General features: G+C 43.9%; 2 protein-coding genes across 8 annotated transcripts in view; one reads left to right on the forward strand and one right to left on the reverse strand.

Moving 5' to 3' along the window:
- zgc:113263 (uncharacterized protein LOC503753 homolog) lies at positions 1 to 16,209 on the reverse strand. 4 transcript variants are annotated; one of them, XM_046328966.1, is made up of 23 exons: positions 15,704 to 16,209; positions 14,989 to 15,191; positions 14,676 to 14,780; positions 14,305 to 14,400; positions 14,093 to 14,203; positions 13,847 to 13,970; positions 13,300 to 13,684; positions 13,104 to 13,171; positions 12,757 to 13,009; positions 12,463 to 12,623; positions 12,006 to 12,228; positions 11,660 to 11,829; positions 11,186 to 11,435; positions 10,929 to 11,071; positions 3,260 to 3,521; positions 2,989 to 3,110; positions 2,676 to 2,910; positions 2,421 to 2,566; positions 1,990 to 2,236; positions 1,605 to 1,741; positions 1,254 to 1,497; positions 899 to 1,047; positions 1 to 826 (listed from the first exon to the last, which is right to left on the reverse strand). In XM_046328966.1, the coding sequence occupies exons 1-23, from the start codon at positions 15,732 to 15,734 to the stop codon at positions 579 to 581; spliced, it is 4,113 nt and encodes a 1,370-aa protein (XP_046184922.1). In that variant the 5' UTR covers positions 15,735 to 16,209; the 3' UTR covers positions 1 to 578. The 4 variants fall into 4 exon arrangements, with proteins under 4 accessions (XP_046184922.1, XP_046184923.1, XP_046184921.1 ...); XM_046328967.1 differs by having other exon boundaries at positions 13,300 to 13,627; positions 14,672 to 14,780; positions 14,981 to 15,191; XM_046328965.1 differs by having other exon boundaries at positions 14,672 to 14,780; positions 14,981 to 15,191.
- The window catches only part of LOC124014205 (protein mono-ADP-ribosyltransferase PARP12-like), a 21,179-nt gene continuing 14,500 nt past the window's right edge, over positions 15,491 to 22,169 (forward strand). The window contains exons 1-2 of one of the 4 annotated variants that reach the window (XM_046328973.1): positions 15,491 to 15,631; positions 17,739 to 17,874. In XM_046328973.1, the coding sequence (XP_046184929.1) occupies positions 15,618 to 15,631; positions 17,739 to 17,874 (150 nt within the window). In that variant the 5' untranslated portion in view covers positions 15,491 to 15,617. Of the gene's footprint in view, positions 15,632 to 16,915; positions 17,284 to 17,328; positions 17,625 to 17,738; positions 17,875 to 22,169 lie in introns of those variants that run through there. The other 3 variants (XM_046328971.1, XM_046328970.1, XM_046328972.1) reach the window with 3 other exon arrangements.

Below are 22,169 nucleotides of genomic sequence, written 5' to 3' on the forward strand. Positions count from 1 at the left end.
TCCACTCAAAGGAATTTAATCTAAATTGGTTCACTTGAAAAAAAGCCTTTTTTTAAAGAGTTTGCTAAAAACACAAATTTACATAAAATATATAAATATATAGCCTTTTGTTTGGCAAATAATAACAACAACAAAAAATCTAGAAGTTCAGAATGTCATGTGGTATTGACCAATTGTCGTTACAGTATTCCCTCAATCCAATCCCTTTAAAATATGTTGCTTCGTTAAGTTCAGGTCCTTATGTCACAACACATGTGCACTTACAGTGAAATACATGACAATAAACATCGATAGTCCTTTACACATAGATTTAAGCACCGATACAAAGGTTAAATACGTGTCTGTTTTCCGAAAAAGAAAAGTTGGTTGGATATTGAGTCTCTTCAGCAATATTCAACATAGCAACACTGCATCTTTTATAGAATACAGTACATCTCTGAAAACAACGCAGGAGACAGGAGACGTAGGTCATTGTAATTGTTTATACATCTCTTTTCCAGAAGTCATTGTTGAGTCATTGCATCTGTCCTGTGGCTCTACAAAACTGTCTTCAGATGTTCACTAATGTTTCCTCGTCATCAGATTGGAATAATACTCAGGTTCAGTTGCGTTGCCCTTGTCTGGCACTGCTCTGCTGTTTTCATGAAGCCCTGGTCAGCCATCATTTGAGAGATCTCTGTATAAATGTGTTCCATTTCAGTGTTTCCCCTCAGGTCCTCTTGGATTCTGACACTGCCCCATATGTCAAGGAGGGCTTCAGTCTCCTCAATGCTCCAGGGGAGATCTAGTTCCCACGGTGATGGACAGCTGCCTGATTCTGGAGAGACTGAAAAAAGCGTTGATAGTATACGGTAAAACAGCATCTATTGTACAGCGATTAGGAGATTGTTTCCCTTACCAGTTCCTTGGACTTGGCCACCTGGGACCTCTCCCATGTCTGTGGCACCATTCGATTCCTCAGCCAGAGAGTCACAGGGTAGATACTTGTTCCCGAATATTTGCACAAACTGATCGTAGAATTTGCACTCCACTTTTTCCCCTCCAATCCTGGGCAAATAGAACATTTGTTGTTGACGCAATACTTATTCCTCATATCTGATTGGTTAATGAGCTTTGCTTATCTAACATGAGCATAGCAAACCTCTGACCATGAATACACAACTTTTCCATCAGTATGGAGTCCTCATAATCAATTCACAATTATAAATAGTGGTTATCAATTTCATATGCATATCTTTTCCCCCATGGCTTACTGTTTGCTCTCGCAGAACTGGCGGAAGTTGGCCTTTAGCCGCTTCACTCTAGACTGGCACTGTTCGGCTGTCCTCAGGTAGCCCTCGCAGGCCATGGCCTGAGAGATCTCAGTGAAAATGTGTCTGTTTTTGGTGCAGCCCTTCAGATCCTCCTGGACCTCGTCACTCCCCCAGATACTGAGGAGGACCTGGGTCTCACTGTCGCTCCAGGAGAACTTGGAGCCATCAGTTAAAGGACGGCTAGCTGAAGACAAAGACACCCAATGAACACATTGTTTACAATGGGAAGGGGGTTAGTTGAAATAAGACAACTCATAGAACATTTAAAGGTATGGTATGGCTTTGCTTTACCTTTCCTTTGGTCAACTTCAAGTGTAGGCTCCCAGACAGCAGCTTCCTCATTGTCTAACGAATCTTCGGCCAAACTGTCAACATTGAGCTCCCTCGAGAAAATCTCCTCCATCTGGTCGTAGAACTTGCATTCCATTCTGAGGAAAGGGAAGATTCGACTATTTAATTTCAGTTGAATCATCATATCCTCTGACCACATGTACTACGTAACAATAACAGTGATAAAAACAAGACTGCAATTACATTGTTTACTCATGTGGTGAAAATAAGTAAAGCATTGATTTGTTGACTTAAAGATATTGCGTCAATTTATATCCGATGATGGTGTGATTTTTAAAGTAAATAACTAGACATGAAATGGTAGTTATAAATCTTATGCATTCACTTGTCATGGTGGAAGCTGGCCTTGAGTCGTTTGATGCGGGTGTGGCACTGCTCAGCTGTCCTGATGAACCCCTGGGCCGTCATCCTCCGTGAGATGTATTCAAACACATGTCTGTTCTTCAAGCAGCCGCGGAGGGAGAGCTGCACATGGTCCTCACCCCAGACCTCCAGCAGAGCCTGGGTCTCCCGATCGGACCAGGGCATCTTTCTGCTGGACTCCGCCACAGCGTAACTGACTGAGCCCTGGCCTTCAAAAAAATATGTTTTTGGGAGGCTTTAGGTGGCTACTAAGTACATTTTTGAAGATTGATTATGACTAAGGTCCTGATTTGACCTGACCAAGACAAACAACTGTTGGCACTGACACAGGAAAAATACAGGGCCCTAATTACATTAGACTTTGAGGGTAAGGATAATGAGGAGGCACCATACCCGTTTCCTGATCTGGTTCCTCAGTGGGATCTGGATTGAAGTCATCACACAAATCAACAATCTCTGCATCGAGGGAGAGCGTGTCGTTGCCTAGCACCGGCTCCAGGAACCTGTAGTATCTGAAGAGTAAGGGCTCCCCTCCGTTTCTGTAGGTATGACCAGAGGTAGAGGGAAGTGGAGGGTTCATTTGTAACAGATACCAATTTAGGCACCGTGACTCACCTTGCTCACAAATAATCTGTGCTTTGCACTTACGCCCTGCTGTGGAGACACCGTCGGTAGGTTTTCCTCAGCCGCTTAACCCTCGAGTGGCACTGCTCAGCTGTTTTGAAGTGCCCAATGGTGGCCAGCTTCTCTGCTATGTCGGCGAAAATGTGCCCGTTGCGGACGCAACCTCGTAGACTCGCCTGGACATCCTCGTTCCCCCACAGCTCAATGAGGGCCAGCGTCTCTGGCTCTGACCACGGGATGCATCTCATCCCATCAGCACCTGCTCCGGGAGACATATACATTGGAAACATCCAGTGTCTTCAGTGTAAACAGATAACGGTCTGTATTACCACCGTACCTGTGTCCTGGTCTACTGTTGGATCGTCTCTTTCATCATACGCATCAATGGACGCCGCTTCATGCCCAAGTATTCGCTCCAACTGATTGTAGAACTTGTATTCCACTCCCTTTCTTCCACATCTGAGAACAGCAGACAGAAAAGGAAGCCATTTTAAAAGATGAGATGCAGAATTGTGGCTACGGGTTAGATTAGAGTACACTTATTTGTATGCTTCTGCAAATGAAAATCAACATAAAGGGTCCAATTTAAACCTGTTTTGTACACATACTTTTTCCTGTCGTAGCACTGACGGAAGTTGTTCCTCATGGACTTGACTTTCCAACGACACTGCTCTGGGGTCTTGGAGTACCCTTGGTCATGCATCTTTTCTGATATGTCCATGTAGACAGGGCCGTTATAGACAAAGTCTCTCAGCACCCTCTGGACCTCGTCCTCCCCCCAGATGTCAATGAGGGCCAGGGTCTCAGGATCCAACCATGAGCCTGGTGTGATCCTCTCAGAAGTGGTGTAGTTGTCCACTTCTGTACACTCTAAATACAAAACAGCCCAATAACATTAAAGTGTCTCTGTTTAGACTTGGCAAAGGAACTTGTGTTGAGGGGACGGCACCTACAGTAGAACCAGTAGTTAAATACACTGCTCAAAAAAATAAAAGGGAACACAAAAATAACACATCCTAGATCTGAACGAATGAAATATTCTTATTAAATACTGTTTTCTTTACATAGTTGAATGTGTTGACAACAAAATCACACAAAAATGATCAATGGAAATCAAATCTATCAACCCATGGAGGTCTGGATTTGGAGTCACACTCAAAATTAAAGTGGGAAAACCACACAACAGGCTGATCCAACTTTGATGTAATGTTCTTAAAACAAGTCAAAATGAGGCTCAGTAATGTGTGTGGCCTCCACATGCCTGTATGACCTCCCTAAATCAAATCAAATCAAAATCAAATCAATTTTATTTATATAGCCCTTCGTACATCAGCTGATATCTCAAAGTGCTGTACAGAAACCCAGCCTAAAACCCCAAACAGCAAGCAATGCAGGTGTAGAAGCACGGTGGCTAGGAAAAACTCCCTAGAAAGCCCAGAACCTAGGAAGAAACCTAGAGAGGAACCAGGCTATGTGGGGTGGCCAGTCCTCTTCTGGCTGTGCCGGGTGGAGATTATAACAGAACATAGCCAAGATGTTAAAATGTTCATAAATGACCAGCATGGTCGAATAATAATAAGGCAGAACAGTTGAAACTGGAGCAGCAGCATGGCCAGGTGGACTGGGGACAGCAAGGAGTCATCATGTCAGGTAGTCCTGGGGCATGGTCCTAGGGCTCAGGTCCTCCGAGAGAGAGAAAGAAAGAGAGAATTAGAGAGAGCATATGTGGGGTGGCCAGTCCTCTTCTGGCTGTGCCGGGTGGAGATTATAACAGAACATGGCCAAGATGTTCAAATGTTCATAAATGACCAGCATGGTCGAATAATAATAAGGCAGAACAGTTGAAACTGGAGCATCAGCACGGCCAGGTGGACTGGGGACAGCAAGGAGTCATCATGTCAGGTAGTCCTGGGGCATGGTCCTAGGGCTCAGGTCCTCAGAGAGAGAGAAAGAGAATTAGAGAGAGCATATGTGGGGTGGCCAGTCCTCTTCTGGCTGTGCCGGGTGGAGATTATAACAGAACATGGCCAAGATGTTCAAATGTTCATAAATGACCAGCATGGTCGAATAATAATAAGGCAGAACAGTTGAAACTGGAGCATCAGCACAGCCAGGTGGACTGGGGACAGCAAGGAGTCATCATGTCAGGTAGTCCTGGGGCATGGTCCTAGGGCTCAGGTCCTCCGAGAGAGAGAAAGAAAGAGAGAAGGAGAGAACGCACACTTAGATTCACACAGGACACCGAATAGGACAGGAGATGTACTCCAGATATAACAAACTGACCCTTGCCCCCCGACACAAACTACTGCAGCATAAATACTGGAGGCTGAGACAGGAGGGGTCAGGAGACACTGTGGCCCCATCCGAGGAAACCCCCGGACAGGGCCAAACAGGAAGGCTATAACCCCACCCACTTTGCCAAAGCACAGCCCCCACACCACTAGAGGGATATCTTCAACCACCATCTTACCATCCTGAGACAAGGCTGAGTATAGCCCACAAAGATCTCCGCCATGGCACAACCCAAGGGGGGATGCCAACCCAGACAGGATGACCACATCAGTGAATCAACCCACTCAGGTGACGCACCCCTTCCAGGGACGGCATGAGAGAGCCCCAGTAAGCCAGTGACTCAGCCCCTGTAATAGGGTTAGAGGCAGAGAATCCCCGTGGAAAGAGGGGAACCGGCCAGGAAGAGACAGCAAGGGCAGTTCGTTGCTCCAGAGCCTTTCCGTTCACATTCCCACTCCTGGGCCAGACTACACTCAAACATATGACCCACTGAAGAGATGAGTCTTCAGTAAAGACTTAAAGGTTGAGACCGAGTTTGCTTCTCTGACATGGGTAGGCAGACCGTTCCATAAAAATGGAGCTCTATAGGAGAAAGCCCTGCCTCCAGCTGTTTGCTTAGAAATTCTAGGGACAATTAGGAGGCCTGCGTCTTGTGACCGTAGCGTACGTGTAGGTATGTACGGCAGGACCAAATCAGAGAGATAGGTAGGAGCAAGCCCATGTAATGCTTTGTAGGTTAGCAGTAAAACCTTGAAATCAGCCCTCGCTTTGACAGGAACCCAGTGTAGAGAGGCTAGCACTGGAGTAATATGATAATTTTTTTTGGTTCTAGTCAGGATTCTAGCAGCCGTATTTAGCACCAACTGAAGTTTATTTAGTATTTTATCCGGGTAGCCGGAAAGTAGAGCATTGCAGTAGTCTAACCTAGAAGTGACAAAAGCATGGATTAATTTTTGGACAGAAAGTTTCTGATTTTTGCAATGTTACGTAGAAAAAAGCTGTCATTGAAATGGTCTTGATATGTTCTTCAAAAGAGAGATCAGGGTCCAGAGTAACGCCGAGGTCCTCCACAGTTTTATTTGAGACGACTGTACAACCATTAAGATTAATTGTCAAATTCAACAGAAGATCTCTTTGTTTCTTGGGACCTAGAACAAGCATCTCTGTTTTGTCCGAGTTTAAAAGTAGAAAGTTTGCAGCCATCCACTTCCTTATGTCTGAAACACATGCATCTAGCGAGGGCAATTTTGGGGCTTCACCATGTTTCATTGAAATGTACAGCTGTGTGTCATCCGCATAGCAGTGAAAGTTAACATTATGTTTTCAAATAACATCCCCAAGAGGTAAAATATATAGTGAAAACAATAGTGGTCCTAAAACGGAACATTGAGGAACACCGAAATTTACAGTTGATTTGTCAGAGGACAAACCATTCACAGAGACAAACTGATATCTTTCCGACAGATAAGATCTAAACCAGGCCAGAACTTGTCCGAGTAGACCAATTTGGGTTTCCAATCTCTCCAAAAGAATGTGGTGATCGATGGTATCAACAGCAGCACTAAGGTCTAGGAGCACGAGGACAGATGCAGAGCCTCGGTCCGATGCCATTAAAATGTCATTTACCACCTTCACAAGTGCCGTCTCAGTGCTATGATGGGGTCTAAAACCAGACTGAAGCATTTCGTATACATTGTTTGTCTTCAGGAGGGCAGTAAAGTTGCTGCGCAACAGCCTTTTCTAAAAATTTTGAGAGGAATGGAACATTCGATATAGGCCGATAGTTTTTTATATTTTCTGGGTCAAGGTTTGGCTTTTTCAAGAGAGGATTTATTACTGCCACTTTTAGTGAGTTTGGTACACATCCGGTGGATAGAGAGCCGTCTATTATGTTCAACATAGGAGGGCCAAGCACAGGAAGCAGCTCTTTCAGTAGTTTAGTTGGAATAGGGTCCAGTTTGCAGCTTGAAGGTTTAGAGGCCATGATTAATTTCATCATTGTGTCAAGAGATATAGTACTAAAACACTTGAGTGTCTCTCTTGATCCCAGGTCCTGGGAGAGTTGTGCAGACTCCGGACAACTGAGCTTTGAAGGAAAACGCAGATTTAAAGAGGAGTCCGTAATTTGCTTTCTAATAATCATAATCTTTTCCTCAAAGAAGTTCATGAATTTATCACTGCTAAAGTGAAAGTCATCCTCTCTTGGGAATGTTGCTTTTTAGTTAGCTTTGCGACAGTATCAAAAAGGAATTTCGGATTGTTCTTATTTTCCTCAATTAAGTTAGAAAAATAGGATGATCGAGCAGCAGTAATGGCTCTTCGGTACTGCACGGTACTGTCTTTCCAAGCTAGTCAGAAGACTTCCAGTTTGGTGTGGCGCCATTTCTGTTCCAATTTTCTGGAAGCTTGCTTCAGAGCTCGGGTATTTTCTGTGTACCAAGGAGCTAGTTTCTTATGAGAAATGTTTTTCGTTTTTAGGGGTGCAACTGCATCTAGGGTATTGCGCAAGGTTAAATTGAGTTCCTCAGTTAGGTGGTTAACTGATTTTTGTCCTCTGGCGTCCTTGGGTAGACAGAGGGAATCTGGAAGGACATCAAGGAATCTTTGTGTTGTCTGTGAATTTATAGCACGACTTTTGATGTTCCTTGGTTGGGGTCTGAGCAGATTATTTGTTGCAATTGCAAACGTAATAAAATAGTGGTCCGATAGTCCAGGATTATGAGGAAAAACATTCAGATCCACAACATTTATTCCATGGGGCAAAACTAGGTCCAGCGTATGACTGACAGTGAGTGGGTCCAGAGACATGTTGGACAAAACCCACTGAGTCGATGATGGCTCTGAAAGCCTTTTGGAGTGAGTCTTAACGTCATTTCCGGTTACAACTTGCAGACTTGTTTTCGAGTTGCTGTGCGTTTTGTTGCCAACCTATTTTGCTACCTGACAACTTTACAGTTTTTACTTTTTAATTACCGTTTATATATATATATTTTTTTTTTCCTCAACTTTTTCACTCCGGACGCTTTATCTGGACACGATTCGTCAGGACGTCTAACAGCCGAAGCTAAGTAGTAACATTAACATGATGCCTTCTAATTGCAGTCGCTGTACTCTCCTTACGGCGAGGATAGCTGTGCTACAAGCCCAGCTTCAGACACAATCGTTAGGCAAGGGTAATTTCAGTGTAGGAAAGGATGAAACAGCGTCTGTGCCACCAGTAAGTACAGATAGTAGTATAAATCCCCTGGCACAGTCCCCGCAGCCGGATAACTTTCTCACGGTTTCTGGAAGGAAATGCTGTAGGAACGCTCAACCGGTGTCGCTCATTCAGCCGACAGAAACTTTCAACCGGTTTTCCCCATTAAGCAGCGGGTCGGAGTCAGAGGCCGAGTCTTCTCTGGTCTCTACTCCTCTCGTTACGGGGTCTGAGACGCCGAAGCTTCCCACCATTAGCTCTGACAAATTGAAAACTCTAGTCATTGGCGACTCCATTACCCGCAGTATTAGACTTAAAACGAGTCATCCAGCGATCATACACTGTTTACCAGGGGGCAGGGCTACGACGTTAAGGCTAATCTGAAGATGGTGCTGGCTAAAGCTAAAACTGGCGAGTGTAGAGAGTATAGAGATATTGTTATCCACGTCGGCACCAACAATGTTAGGATGAAACAGTCAGAGATCACCAAGCGCAACATAGCTTCTGCGTGTAAATCAGCTAGAAAGATGTGTCGGCATTGAGTAATTGTCTCTGGCCCCCTCCCAGTTAGGGGGAGTGATGAGCTCTACAGCAGTCTCACAACTCAATCGCTGGTTGAAAACTGTTTTCTGCCCCTCCCAAAAGATAGAATTTGTAGATAATTGGCCCTCTTTCTGGGACTCACCCACAAACAGGACCAAGCCTGACCTGCTGAGGAGTGTCGGACTCCATCCTAGCTGGAGGGGTGCTCTCATCTTATCTACCAACATAGACAGGGCTCTAACTCCTCTAGCTCCACAATGAAATAGGGTGCAGGCCAGGCAGCAGGCTGTTAGCCAGCCTGCCAGCATAGTGGAGTCTGCCACTAGCAGTCAGTGTAGTCAGCTCAGCTATCACCATTGAGACCGTGTCTGTGCCTCGACCTAGGTTGGGCAAAACTAAACATGGCGGTGTTCGCCTTAGCAATCTCACTAGGATAAAGACCACCTCCATTCCTGTCATTATTGAAAGAGATCATGATACCTCACATCTCAAAATAGGGCTACTTAATGTTAGAACCCTTACTTCAAAGGCAATTATGGTCAATGAACTAATCACTGACTATAATCTTGATGTGATTGGCCTGACTGAGACATGGCTTAAGCCTGATGAATTTACTGTGTTAAATGAGGCCTCACCTCCTGGCTACACTAGTGACCATATCCCCCGTGCATCCCGCAAAGGCAGCCTACTCAATCACTTTTTATAGCTACTGTTTACAGGCCTCCTGGGCTATATACAGCGTTCCTCACTGAGTTCCCTGAATTCCTATTGGACCTTGTAGTAATAATAAATAATAATAATATAATAATAATAATAGTCATAGCAGATATTCTAATCTTTGGTGACTTTAATATTTACATGGAAAAGTCCACCTCCCTACAACGCCTGGGCATGCTCCTGATGAGGTGGCGGATGGTCTCCCGAGGGATCTCCTCCCAGACCTGGACTAAAGCAGCCGCCAACTCCTGGACAGTCTGTGGTGCAACGTGGCGTTGGTGGATGGAGCGAGACATGATGCCCCAGATGTGTTCAATTGGATTGAGGTCTGGGGAACGGGTGGGCCAGTCCATAGCATCAATGCCTTCCTCTTGCAGGAACTGCTGACACTCTCCAGCCACATGAGGTCTAGCATTGTCTTGCATTAGGAGGAACCCAGGGCCAACCGTACCAGCATATGGTCTCACAAGGGGTCTGAGGATCTCATCTCGGTACCTAATGGCAGTCAGGCTACCTCTGGTGAGAACATGGAGGGCTGTGCGGCCCCCCAAAGAAATGCCACCCCACACCACGACTGACTCACCGCCAAACCGGTCATGCTGGAGGATGTTGCAGGCAGCAGAACGTTCTCCACGGCGTCTCCAGACTCTTTCACATCTGTCACATGTGCTCAGTGTGAACCTGCTTTCATCTGTGAAGAGCACAGGGCGCCAGTGGCAAATTTGCCAATTTTGGTGTTCTCTGGCAAATGCCAAACGTCCTGCACTTTGTTGGGCTGTAAGCACAACTCCCACCTGTGGACGTCGGGCCCTCATACCACCCACATGGAGTCTGTTTCTGACTGTTTGAGCAGACACATGCACATATGTGGCCTGCTGGAGGTCATTTTGCAGGGCTCTGGCAGTGCTCCTCCTGCTCCTCCTTGCACAAAGGTGGAGGTAGCAGTCCTGCTGCTGGGTTGTTGCCCTCCTACGGCCTCCTCCACGTCTCCTGATGTACTGGCCTGTCTCCTGGTAGCACCTCCATGCTCTGGACACTACGCTGACAGACAAAGCAAACCTTCTTGCCACAGCTCACATTGATGTGCCATCCTGGATGTGCTGCACTACCTGCGCCACTTGTGTGGGTTGTAGACTCCGTCTCATGCTACCACTAGAGTGAAAGCACCGCCAGCATTCAAAAGTGACCAAAACATCAGCCAGGAAGCATAGGAACTGAGAAGTGGTCTGTGGTCACCACCTGCAGAACCACTCCTTTATTGGGGGTGTCTTGCTAATTGCCTATAATTTCCACCTTTTGTCTATTCCATTTGCACAACAGCATGTGCAATTTATTGTTAATCGGTGTTGCTTCCTAAGTGGACAGTTTGATTTCACAGAAGTGTGATTAACTTGGAGTTACATTGTGATGTTTAAGTGTTCCCTTTATTTTTTTGAGCAGTGTATATAACAAACAGGGTTCAATCTGACATAGCCATGCTGGGTGTCAATAGAACGTTTGCATAGTTTGAAATGAGCTGAACTTTTTACCTTGAAGTGAGTCACTGTTTGATTCCTCTGATATGTCATTGGTCAAGTCTGTCACCACTGTGCTGGTAGAGGGAGGCTGCCTCTCAAGTATTTGATCTAAAATATTGTAGAACTTAAAATCAACCTGCTCAGATCCAGATGAACTAGGAAGAGCACAGGTAGAGAGAGATTGCAAAATTAGAATCAACTATGTAATCCAATTCACATTAGCAACATGACAAATGTATCAACAATAGAAGCTGAAATGCAATGGCCACCTGATGGTTTCCTGGCACTGCCGATAGCTGGCTTTCAAACGCTTTATCCTGGTGTGGCACTGCTCTGCAGTTCTGTGATAACCACGGATGTTGAGCTTTTCCGAAATCTCTGAGTATATGTGACCGTTGTGCGGGGAGCGCTTCAGGTTCTGCTGCACAGTGTCGTCTCCCCAGAGCTCCAGAAGGATCACCGTCTCGCCGTCCACCCAGGGGATCTTCTTCCTGTCCTCTGGCACACCCACCACAGCCTCTGGATGGATCAGAGTCAAAGGGAAAGAGTGTGTGAGAAGGATTGGCCCAATCCCAAACCATCCACTCACCCTTGTCCCTAAAACCTTGCTGACTTCGTCTCACAGATATCAAAGAATGAGTCAGATATGCTATGTTGAGTTTCTTCCCAGCCCTTCAAGTTGATCTTATTATAGTATACTAGTGAAAGAGGAACTGGTTAACCAGTAGAGAATGTGACCATACCCCTCTCCTGGGAAGAGTTAACAGAGCACTCGTTGTCTGCTGACCATGCTTCTCTAGACTCCATGTCTAGACAGTTTTCCGACACCTCCACGTATGAGGGAAGCTCATTCCCCAGTATTCTCTCCAGTAGGTCATAGAATTTGCATTCTACTTGCTCTCTGCCTTTCATGCTGTGTTTGGGGAAAGAAAACAAAGCACATTTTTAAAACAAATCATTTTTCTGGCTCAAATAGACCAAATATAAGCCATCACAGGATATCAAACAAGAATGTAAAGGCCAGAGCATAGATCCCTGTGGGACTCCCAATGCACAAAGAAAATGATTGTTAAACTATAACTGACATACTTGTTCTCGTAGCACTGTCGGAAACTCCGTTTCAGTCTTTTAACCCTTGTCTGGCATTGCTCTGCAGTCCGGATAAAGCCCTGGGCAGACATCTTTTGGGATATCACAGCAAAAAGGTGCCCATTTCTATGCATACCCCTCAATTCCCTCTGCATTTTGTCATCTCCCCATATGTTGATTAGGGTGAGGGTCTCCAAGTCTGTCCAGGGAACACTTCTTGTTCCTTCAGTGGAAATAGAGACAAACACAAGAGCAGTGATCACTGATTATTAATCATTTGATTGATTTAGATGAATCACATTGCAAATTCCAAATGTAAAATCAGCTGTATTAACATTCAAGCAGTTTGACCTCTTTGTAAGGTGGTGGGCAACATGCCGCATGCAAACACACATTAGCCCCTTTCCCAAGAGACAATTTTATGTGATTTACCAAGAAAGGCACAATCGGACCATACCCATATCTTCTAGACCAGAGTGGCCAGGGAACTCCCAATCATCAGTGTCTTCTAGCTGGTCATCTGTCACCTCTTCAACATCATAGGTGACCTCAGGAACCGTTAAGGGGGACACATTCCCAAGTATTCGCTCTAGCTGGTCATAAAATTTACACTCCACTCTGTATATAGGGAATGGTTTCAGTGTGAGAATATAGACAAGCACATTCCAGTGATATTGTCCATAAGAAATAAACATATATTATAATAATAAATTCTATATACATTGCAAATGTTCTTTAGTAGTGTACTCACTTCTGCTGGAGAGACTGACGAAAGCTGTTCTTCAATCGTTTGATCCTGGTCTGACACTGCTCTACAGTTCTCATGTAGCCTCTCTCAGACATGTTTTTGGAAATGAGAGTGAACACGTGGCGATTTTTGACACAGCCTTTCAGAACTCGCTGCACAGAGTCTTTTCCCCAAATGTCTATGAGGTTTAGAGTCTCATCATCCGACCAAGGGACTTTGATGTCAGTCGTCATGGGATAGGCAGCATCTTGGGGTTCTTGACAAAAAAAGGGTAAGTAAAACTGTCATGCATTTTCTTTTACCATGTATGGTATTTCACATTTAATTCAGAACGAACAGAGATTCCACACCTGTGTATTCTCCCCATATCGAGATGAGAGGAGATTCACTAAAAGATTTGATATTCACTGGAGAATCCCTGTAAAAGAGGAAGACAGCAATGTATAGAAAGCAGAATTAACCCCCCCCCCCCAAAAAAAAATGGAAGGACATCAAAGGCATGCTGGGAGACACACCAATATAAGCTACTTCAATATCAGTTCTTACTGAAAGAGAGGTGAATCTGCTTGCCGTTTCCGGGGAACCTCCGAACTGTCGCTCATTTTCCTCTTAGAGGGCAGAGTCTGCCCTCGCCTACTCTCATTTGCTGAAAATGATGTTCCCTCCTCCACAATTTCATCTGTTTCAATTCTGTCCCTCTGTTCATTTCGCTTCTGTCTCTTTCTCTCAGATATCCTCCTCTTGCCAGTCTCCAGATTTGATTGGTCAATGGGAATCTCAATAATCTCTTCTTTATTTGGATGGTTTGAATTTGGTGTGGCATCTTGCAGGTGTTTTTTAGTTTGTTTGTCAACAGTAGTCCCCAGTTTTGTGACTGGAGGGAGAGACAGAGAGGAGAGGATGAAGTCGTCCATAGGTAAAGAGCAAGTGTCTGAGAGAAATAGAGAATGAGAGGCTCAGTAAACCACTGCGACTTCTCACCCGTTTAGCTACAGTCAAATAATAAATGTATAATTCTAACAATCAAAGCAAAGTAATGCAGTAGCAAAGATCATGACTCATCAGTCATAATTATCTACTAAGCCAGCCTTACCTTTTACATCAACATGTCCAAGATTTCTGTGATGTTCAATTAAAGCCTTCATCTCCTCTGGCGGAGTCGCTGATTGCAAACACTCATCCAGAACTGAGGGGGCTCCATCAAGCCATGACACCATCTGAGAAAGAGCCCTTAGTCATTAGCAGTGGTAGGTTAAAGTTGAACATAATACATGCTGTATTTTGAAGGCAATAGTCAAGGTGCGTATGTGAAATATAATGTTGAGTTCAATGGTAGCACCTGTGCAAAGTCTGGTACAGGCAGCAGCTCCTCCAGTCTGGAGAGGAACTCCCAAAGGAGAATCTCCAGTGCTGTGTCATACTTCTGGCCGTACTGTACCGGGAACACCTCCTGGGGGAGTTAGAAGACATAAAAATGGAACTGTGAGTGAGAGGGGGGAGGGAGGGAGAGGGGGGGGAAAGAGAAAATTAGGGAGAGTGTCATCATCTCACCAGGAAGAAGTGCTCTTTCACACCTGGGTCTTGAAGAAGGGTTTGGACCAGCTCCAAGAAATTGGCCCCGGAATCTTCTACTTGTGCATCAGTCACCTTTAACATGCACACACACCGCGGGAGATGAATTACACAAACTGTGTGTGTATTTCTTCCTATTGATTAAATGTATTTTATGCACAGGAGGCTGCTGAGGGGAAAACGGATCATAATAATTGCTGGAATAGAGTGTTATTATTATATAACACATGGAAACCATGTGTTTGATAACATTCAATTTATGCCATTGCAGACATTACTATGAGCCCGTTCTCCGGAAATGAAGGTGCCACCAGCCACCTGTGGGTTAATGTGCATAGTAAATCACCCACACAGTGGTCCCTGGGTGTAGTAATGGAAGCTTTGATTCTGTCCAGGTGGGGCTGGATGGTCTCAGGGTCGACTTGGTGATCACCACGACACAACTCCAGAACCGGCTATGGTCACAAAAAAAAGTATTTAAACGCTATCATCTGCGCTGTTGATACACTTTCACCAGTGCGCTACTGGTTTACTGGTTCAACTATCAACCACTGTACGACAGATTGGAGGGAACTAATACGGTTGTTAGCGATAGCTAAATGTACAAAAATAAAATACATTTCAGCCCATTAAACAAATCCATCTGCAGACACACATGCTAACCCTGGCTCTCAGTCCCAGGATGAGTTGGGCCCTCTGCCGGTAACTCAGCAGCTCTGGAACCATCTCTGTCACCGAGGTGACAAACTCCTCCAGCATCCCATAATGCATGACAAGTCCTTTCTGCACAACTTGCCACATAGCAGCTGACAGAAGTTGCAGGGGTGGGGCCAGGAGCCGTAAATAAGAAATTGATAGAAGGGGATCTGTGAGAGAGAGAAATAATTATACTCACACATTAAAAACACTACTAAGATCTACCAGCTCATTGGGTATTTGCTGTTTCAAAGACATTACGTCATAGGACTGACTGGCCAACATTAGTGTAAGGGAGCCCTCTACCGCCCCTTCAAGACAAAAACAATGCCACATTATTTATTTAGCCACCCCATGCTTATACTGTAATTTGAGAATATTCATTAGCAGTGAGCCTCTGTGTTTAGTGAACATATGAGACACGTGATCTTAATTGTTGCCCTTAAAAATAGCACATAGCCTAAACTAAATATGAGCAGCAGGATAAACGTTCACGAGGATGGCACCAGCATGCAGATTCATTACAGACTCAACTATATAATGCTGCATTCGGGAAACTCGGAAAGTTCCACTATATACACGTTGTATGTAAAGCAATGATCGCAAACAGGTTTGTATAAGAAACGTAGGCCAAACACTGCCCAGGTGGTGAAAGAAAATCATTATTTTAATAGTCACGCACCTTTGTAATTTTCTGTACGGCTTCTTTCCATTGCTTGTTTCCAATTTTCAAAAAATATCCGACAGTGTCGCAAATATATCTAAATAACAATGTTATTTAGCGTGTGGTAGTAGTGTCAACGCAAACCAAAATGCTCTGACGCTATCTTGGTCAAATGTGGATGTATTTCTAATAAAAAACGTGCAGAATGATCATAATCATTCTGCAGGTCGAAGTAGATATCTTTGCGCGCATAAATCATTCAGAAATATTAGGAGAAACTGCTTCTCTCAGTTTGAACTTGGATGACCGAAAACCAAGATTCTGGTCTAATCCGCTTTGATCCGGATCACATGAAGCCTGATTCCCCCATTGGTTGTGGAGAACTACAATAGCCGGGGCGGCAGGGTAGCCTAGTGGTTAGAGTAACCGAAAGGTTGCAAGTTCAAATCCCCGAGCTGACAAGGTGCAAAATCTGTCGTTCTGCCCCTGAACAGGCAGGCGGTGACTCCTAGCTCCGTCATTGAAAATAATAATTTGTTCTTAACGGACTTGCCTTGTAAAATAAAAAAAAGCCCGATTTTGCTAACGAAGACCACTAGGCGGAGTCACCGCCACTTCCGGGTTGATTTTAAGGCCTATGGAGATAAAGGCCAAAACAGCCATATAATTATCCATATATCCATATAATCATCCTTTAAACAATCAGTTGTGTGTGTGAATTACACCCATGACACGCGGGGGGGGTCTCCATTTACAAACTCTGTGGTACTGTATTTACTGTCTTTGCTTTGGCCTTTTCCATACATTTCGTTTTTCTTTCATCACAACTGAGGAGGAAGGGTGTAGCCACAGCAACATTGCCAGACTTCAGGGAACGCTTGCCAAACAGACCACGCCGAGGTTAGGGATTTAAGAAGTCAATGAGAGAAGTGAAAAATGATTCCTGAGTTGTTCATTTTCTCGAAATCTAAAGACACAACCTAGATCCGAACCAATGTCTTAAGTAGTTGAACATGTTATTAATCTAACCTCGTTAAATTGACAAACTGACACGTTTTCATTTTCGTCAAAAACGACTTTATATTGAAGAAATGCCTTTGATTTGACTGCCCGCACCTGCGCAGTTTGGCACGAGTGACCGTGACGTCTTTCTACGCATGCGCTTTGCTAGCCAACGTCGTCATGACATCGCCCAGTGCGATCAGGGAGTTCTATTGGAGAAGCAGTTTTAGCCTATCTTCATACTGTACTGTCTTTGTTGTAGCGGTAGCCTGTGGTCCACTGTCCTAAACCAGGAACAAAAGTCGCGCAAGTTATTGCGAGATGGCTCAGCAATTGTTATTAAAATTAATTTGCGATCATCAGGGAACATTGGACTATGCACATCTGGCAGATGTTGGGTTTGGAGCAGATATTATCTGCGCTCTTGATAAACTTGTTGAAAACGATTTATTTTCTATAGCGCTGTGCAATGGAAACAAACGCATTATTGCGAAAACGAAAGTTAGACGCTGCAAAGCGCAGCAATGTGATGGCTGCAATGATTTACACTTATGTAAATTTTATCTATTTGGGGACTGCAAGAATAGTAGGGGAAGGTAAGCATAAAATATGTTTTATATGACGTGCGCTAAATAGGATGCGTTTTAGACAGGCATTCCAATTCGAAACTTATTTCCGATAATCTGATCTTTTTTAGAGTTTATGTGATTTTTTTCAGTGGACCAATTTTTTATATTTTTTATATCAGAATTGGACTACCTTGTCGAAACGCAGCGATAGGCCCAGAGAAGTAAAGTAAGACAGATTGTTTTGCGTGGCCTGGTTAAAACTCTGCTCTTCCGGGGCACCAGGCCATGCAAAACGAACACGCCCATTTTTTAACTCTGTACATGTATCATTGCAACGGGTTATTATTATTACTATTTTTACATTTGAGGTATTTCAGCCCAAAACATGAAACATTGTTGAAAAATTCTATGGGGTTTAGAAGTTTAATTAATTCAGCAAACTGCATTGTGCTTTGTATTTTTCTTGATACTTTTACTCCCAGACGGACATGCCGCTTTGGCCATGACCTTCACTCCGAACACAACTCCATAGTTTTGAGAGAGCATAAACTTGAGACGCTGAGTAGACAGGAACTCCGGCAGCTATTATTACAGAATGACAACTCTCTCCTTCCACCGGTAAGAGCCAACCGTTTACCTCTAACTGCTGATGTGGATCAGTGGAATGTGTGTGTGTGTGTGTGCGCGCAGTGGTGTCTCAACTTGTTGTTGAGCGTTAGAATAGTGTAATACACAACGGTGCAAGTTCGAAATGTGTTTGTGTGTCAGCAATTTATCTCTTATTAGGTCATTCACTGACAGTCACTCAATTAGTCATGTCAGCTAACCATTTTCAGATTGGTCAATTAGTCTATCCAGCTATCTGAACTTATAGTAATCATGGCCAAATAACGACCAGGCATGCAGGGCACATGCCCAGGGCCGCTGACCTCCAGAGGGCCCCTGTTGATTTTGTTAGTCACTCTCACTCAGACATCATTAACATGGGGGGGGGCTGCAATATATGTGTGTGTGTGTGTGTGTGTGTGTGTGTGTGTGTGTGTGTGTGTGTGTGTGTGTGTGTGTGTGTGTGTGTGTGTGTGTGTGTGTGTGTGTGTGTGTGTGTGAGAGAATGATGAAGACGTACTGTCTGCACATATTAAAAGCCATTTGAATTCAATCACTTTTTGACAGCATCCCATTTTATGTAAATAAAACTTTCCACATATTTGCCCATGGAAGAAATGGTCAGTTTGTCCACTCCAAAGTAATTCCAGAGTTAAAACTGCATGTATACTCGTGCCATTTGTTGCATCTTTACTATCACTCAATTGAAGACTTAGTTTTTATCAAAGATTCCTGTAATTAGTATTACACGATTAAAATGAATAATCATGTAACTAATTAACTAGGAAGTCGGGGCATCAAGGAAAGTATTCAGATTACAAAGATATAATTTCCCAATATAACCTTTCAGATATTTTCATATCTGATCAATAGTCTGATTAATGATTTATTTATTTTACCTCACGTTAGTCTCATTCCAAACGTCGTAAATTGTTGGTTATCTGCACGAATCCAGTCTTCACTATGAGTCATCCATACATCAATTGTCTTAAATCATTTATTTATTCCTAACTAAGTAATTCACAGAAATGCATAAACAAACAAACAAACATGGTAAATGTGGTTACATTAAATGATAGGAAAATGTGCCCTAGTGGGCTGAACCGGCATGGCGGCTTGTTCGACAAAGGAGAAGTGGGGGTCGACTAAGAAGTCACTACAGAGTTAATAATTATAACAATTGAAATGCTAATCCTTTACACATGAACGCTCACTCATTCGGGAACAATTTCAATCAATATATATATATTTACGCTCAGTGTGTCGTCTTGATCGCTGAAAAGTTTTTATTTTGTAGAATTGTCCGTCTCTCTCCCTCTCTCTCTCTGTCTTGGTTAGAGGGGACAGTTCAAAGTGACGTTATAGAATAGATGTTTCGGCGCTTGTCGTTCTTCGCGTTCAATGATACCGAATTCCTAGCTGCAGACTAGTAATTCATATCAAAGACTTGTTCTCATTCTGTCGGTATCGATAGTCTAAGAGTTTAACCACGTGGTACGGTTAAAATATTCAGCAATGGTCTGCAACCTTTAGCCATCTCGTAATTGAGGTAAGCTCGGTCTACAACCTTTGTACTCCCGTGATTGAGAGAAACATGGTCGGGTGATAATTTCTCAAAGTTTGGTTTTATTCGGAATGGCAGAAAAGGTCTGTCCCAGGATGTCTGACCCTAACTGGGCTCAGGGGCGGTCCCCGGATGTCTGACCCTAACTGGGCTCAGGGGGCGGTCCAAGGATGTCTGACCCTAACTGGGCTCAGGGGCGGTCCCAGGATGTCTGACCCTAACAGGGCTCAGGGGCGGTCCCAGGATGTCTGACCCTAACAGGGCTCAGGGGCGGTCCCAGGATGTCTGACCCTAACTGGGCTCAGGGGCGGTCCCAGGATGTCTGACCCTAACTGGGCTCAGGGGCGGTCCAAGGATGTCTGACCCTAACTGGGCTCAGGGGCGGTCCCAGGATGTCTGACCCTAACAGGGCTCAGGGGCGGTCCCAGGATGTCTGACCCTAACTGGGCTCAGGGGCGGTCCCAGGATGTCTGACCCTAACTGGGCTCAGGGGCGGTCCCAGGATGTCTGACCCTAACTGGGCTCAGGGGCAGTCCCAGGATGTCTGACCCTAACTGGGCTCAGGGGCGGTCCCTGGATGTCTGACCCTAACTGGGCTCAGGGGCGGTCCTCTGATTTAGTTCAAATCCAATTCCCTTTTTGAGTTTTCCTTCATTAAACAGTCCAAAATCACATTCTAAAATTGTGTAAACAGTATCATACTCACTCATTCATCTTATACAATAATTAGATGTAAACCTTATATCTGGGGCTATTATACTGTATAAACAGTGTTGTGATAATGTGGCCACACCCTCTCTCATGAGCTTCCCAAGTTGTGACAAACGGACCAGTTCGTAGCTGGATTCTTCACCGATCTTTTACACTTTCTCCGGAACATGACATTTGTTCATTACCTCAAGTTCTGTGAGGTAGGATTTCCTTTTTCTCCATGAAAAACTACTCTCTATAACTGTGTGTCCATGAGGTCTTCACAGGAATGTATGACCTCTGACCACAGCAGCCTTAGTTGAAGGAGGCAAGGGGGAGAGGGGGATGGGCTTGCTATACCCAAAGAGGCCAACGTCATGACACATTGTAGTGTAATATTGACTCAGAAATATAATACTCTTACTGGAACTTTCGAATTCAAATGAGACTTTAATACAAAGTAGCAAAGCCGTGCTGATCCATGGAACAACCAACTTTCTAAGCACGGAGCTCGGCCTTTATAGCTTTGCAGCCTCACACACAGCATATGGATACACCCCATAAGTACATTAAATAACTCCCCTTGTCCTTTCGCCTCCATTATCTTTCATCTGAGTTCTTGCTTGTTCACGCTCAGTAACGCCCTCATCTGCTTCGGGTTTAGACTATAATGGTGGCAGGATCCCTTATGTAATACAAAAAATAATAAAACATTTTGTACATTGTCAAAGGAATTTTATTCCTATATGTTCAACCAATTCAATTAAAACACTCTGCCCATTTCTAAGAATTTGTAAGATACTTATTTGCATAAAATGGACAGAGACCAGTCTCAAAATCAATCAATAGCGTTTATTCTCGGGAGTACTGATCATAATGCAATGTACATTGGTTTATATATATCACATTTTGTCATAGCGTTTTGAATGCTGCTCCTCTTTTCTCCGATACAATGGCAATATAGTTCACAAGCCTTCCCACATTGTCTGCCACCTGTTAAACAATCTACTACAAGCCCAAGGTCTCTCCCGTCCCTGGGTAGAGACAGAATGTCCTGTAAGGAACACAGCATTCCAGCCGGTCTGACGATAGCTCCATTAGTTTCTAACAAGGAACAGAAAGTCCTTGTTCTAATTCTTGACGAAAACTACACACATTACATTCAGTATTATGATTAAACAACGGTTTCTGTACCAAATATTAAGTTCAGCTTTTCTGATGTATCATACTTATGTCATGCAATAAAATGCTAATTAATTACTTAATCATACAATGTGATTTTCTGGATTTTTGTTTTAGATTCCGTCTCTCACAGTTGAAGTGTACCTATGATAAAAAATTACAGACCTCTACATGCTTTAAGTTGGAAAACCTGCAAAATCGGCAGTGTATCAAATACTTGTTCTACCCACTGTACATTGGCTAATGGGATCTTTAACCTGAGCTTTCCGCAGAACCAGCTAATGCACTTGGTGACATGATTTTTATCTTTAGTCAAAAAAAAATTTCTCCCACACCATTTGATGAATAGAAATGGACATCTGTTACAAAACACCAAAACGTGTACCTAAAGATATTCAGGGATTACCATTTATTAGTCTACATTAACTGATGTGTCTTTCTAGCAAATACCTTTTTTTTTGTAGCCTGAAAAGTCATGACAACTGAAACAGGGCTGAACCTGTCCTGGGGAAAATGGGATGGTCATCCTAACACACACAGTCAACTTTACTAGACTAGGCTACAATGTGAATTACCATGAACTTCTAATAGGCCTACCGGTAGCCAGTGATGTAGTGGTAACGAATAGGTGGGTAAACTCTGATTGCCAGTCACAGTGAAAAGTAACGCTCCCTATACTGCATTCTTCTGAAAAGGGTGGGTAAATGGCGTTTACTTGCGTTTCCACTCCACTAGGCCTACACCCTGTCAGGCGAGGCAATTTTACACACATGAACATACGCACAACAGGTAGCCTACATTCAATATCATAGGCCTATGATTTGAATCTAAACATTTTTACACCCTACAGTGCATTCGGAAAGTATTCAGA

This window comes from Oncorhynchus gorbuscha, linkage group LG25 (assembly GCF_021184085.1).
Source record: "Oncorhynchus gorbuscha isolate QuinsamMale2020 ecotype Even-year linkage group LG25, OgorEven_v1.0, whole genome shotgun sequence".
Classification (NCBI taxonomy): domain Eukaryota; kingdom Metazoa; phylum Chordata; class Actinopteri; order Salmoniformes; family Salmonidae; genus Oncorhynchus; species Oncorhynchus gorbuscha.

Bases quoted from the DNA above. Each gene is read 5' to 3' on its own strand.
- zgc:113263 (XM_046328965.1), bottom strand. From the start codon at position 15,734: ATGGAAAGAAGCCGTACAGAAAATTACAAAG. The intron at 13,010-13,103 runs GTGTGGAATCTC...TTTTTTGTCAAG, and splicing joins GATATGGGGAGAATACACAG to AACCCCAAGATGCTGCCTAT. The intron at 11,072-11,185 runs GTGGCCATTGCA...TGCTCTTCCTAG, and splicing joins CAGTGCCAGGAAACCATCAG to TTCATCTGGATCTGAGCAGG.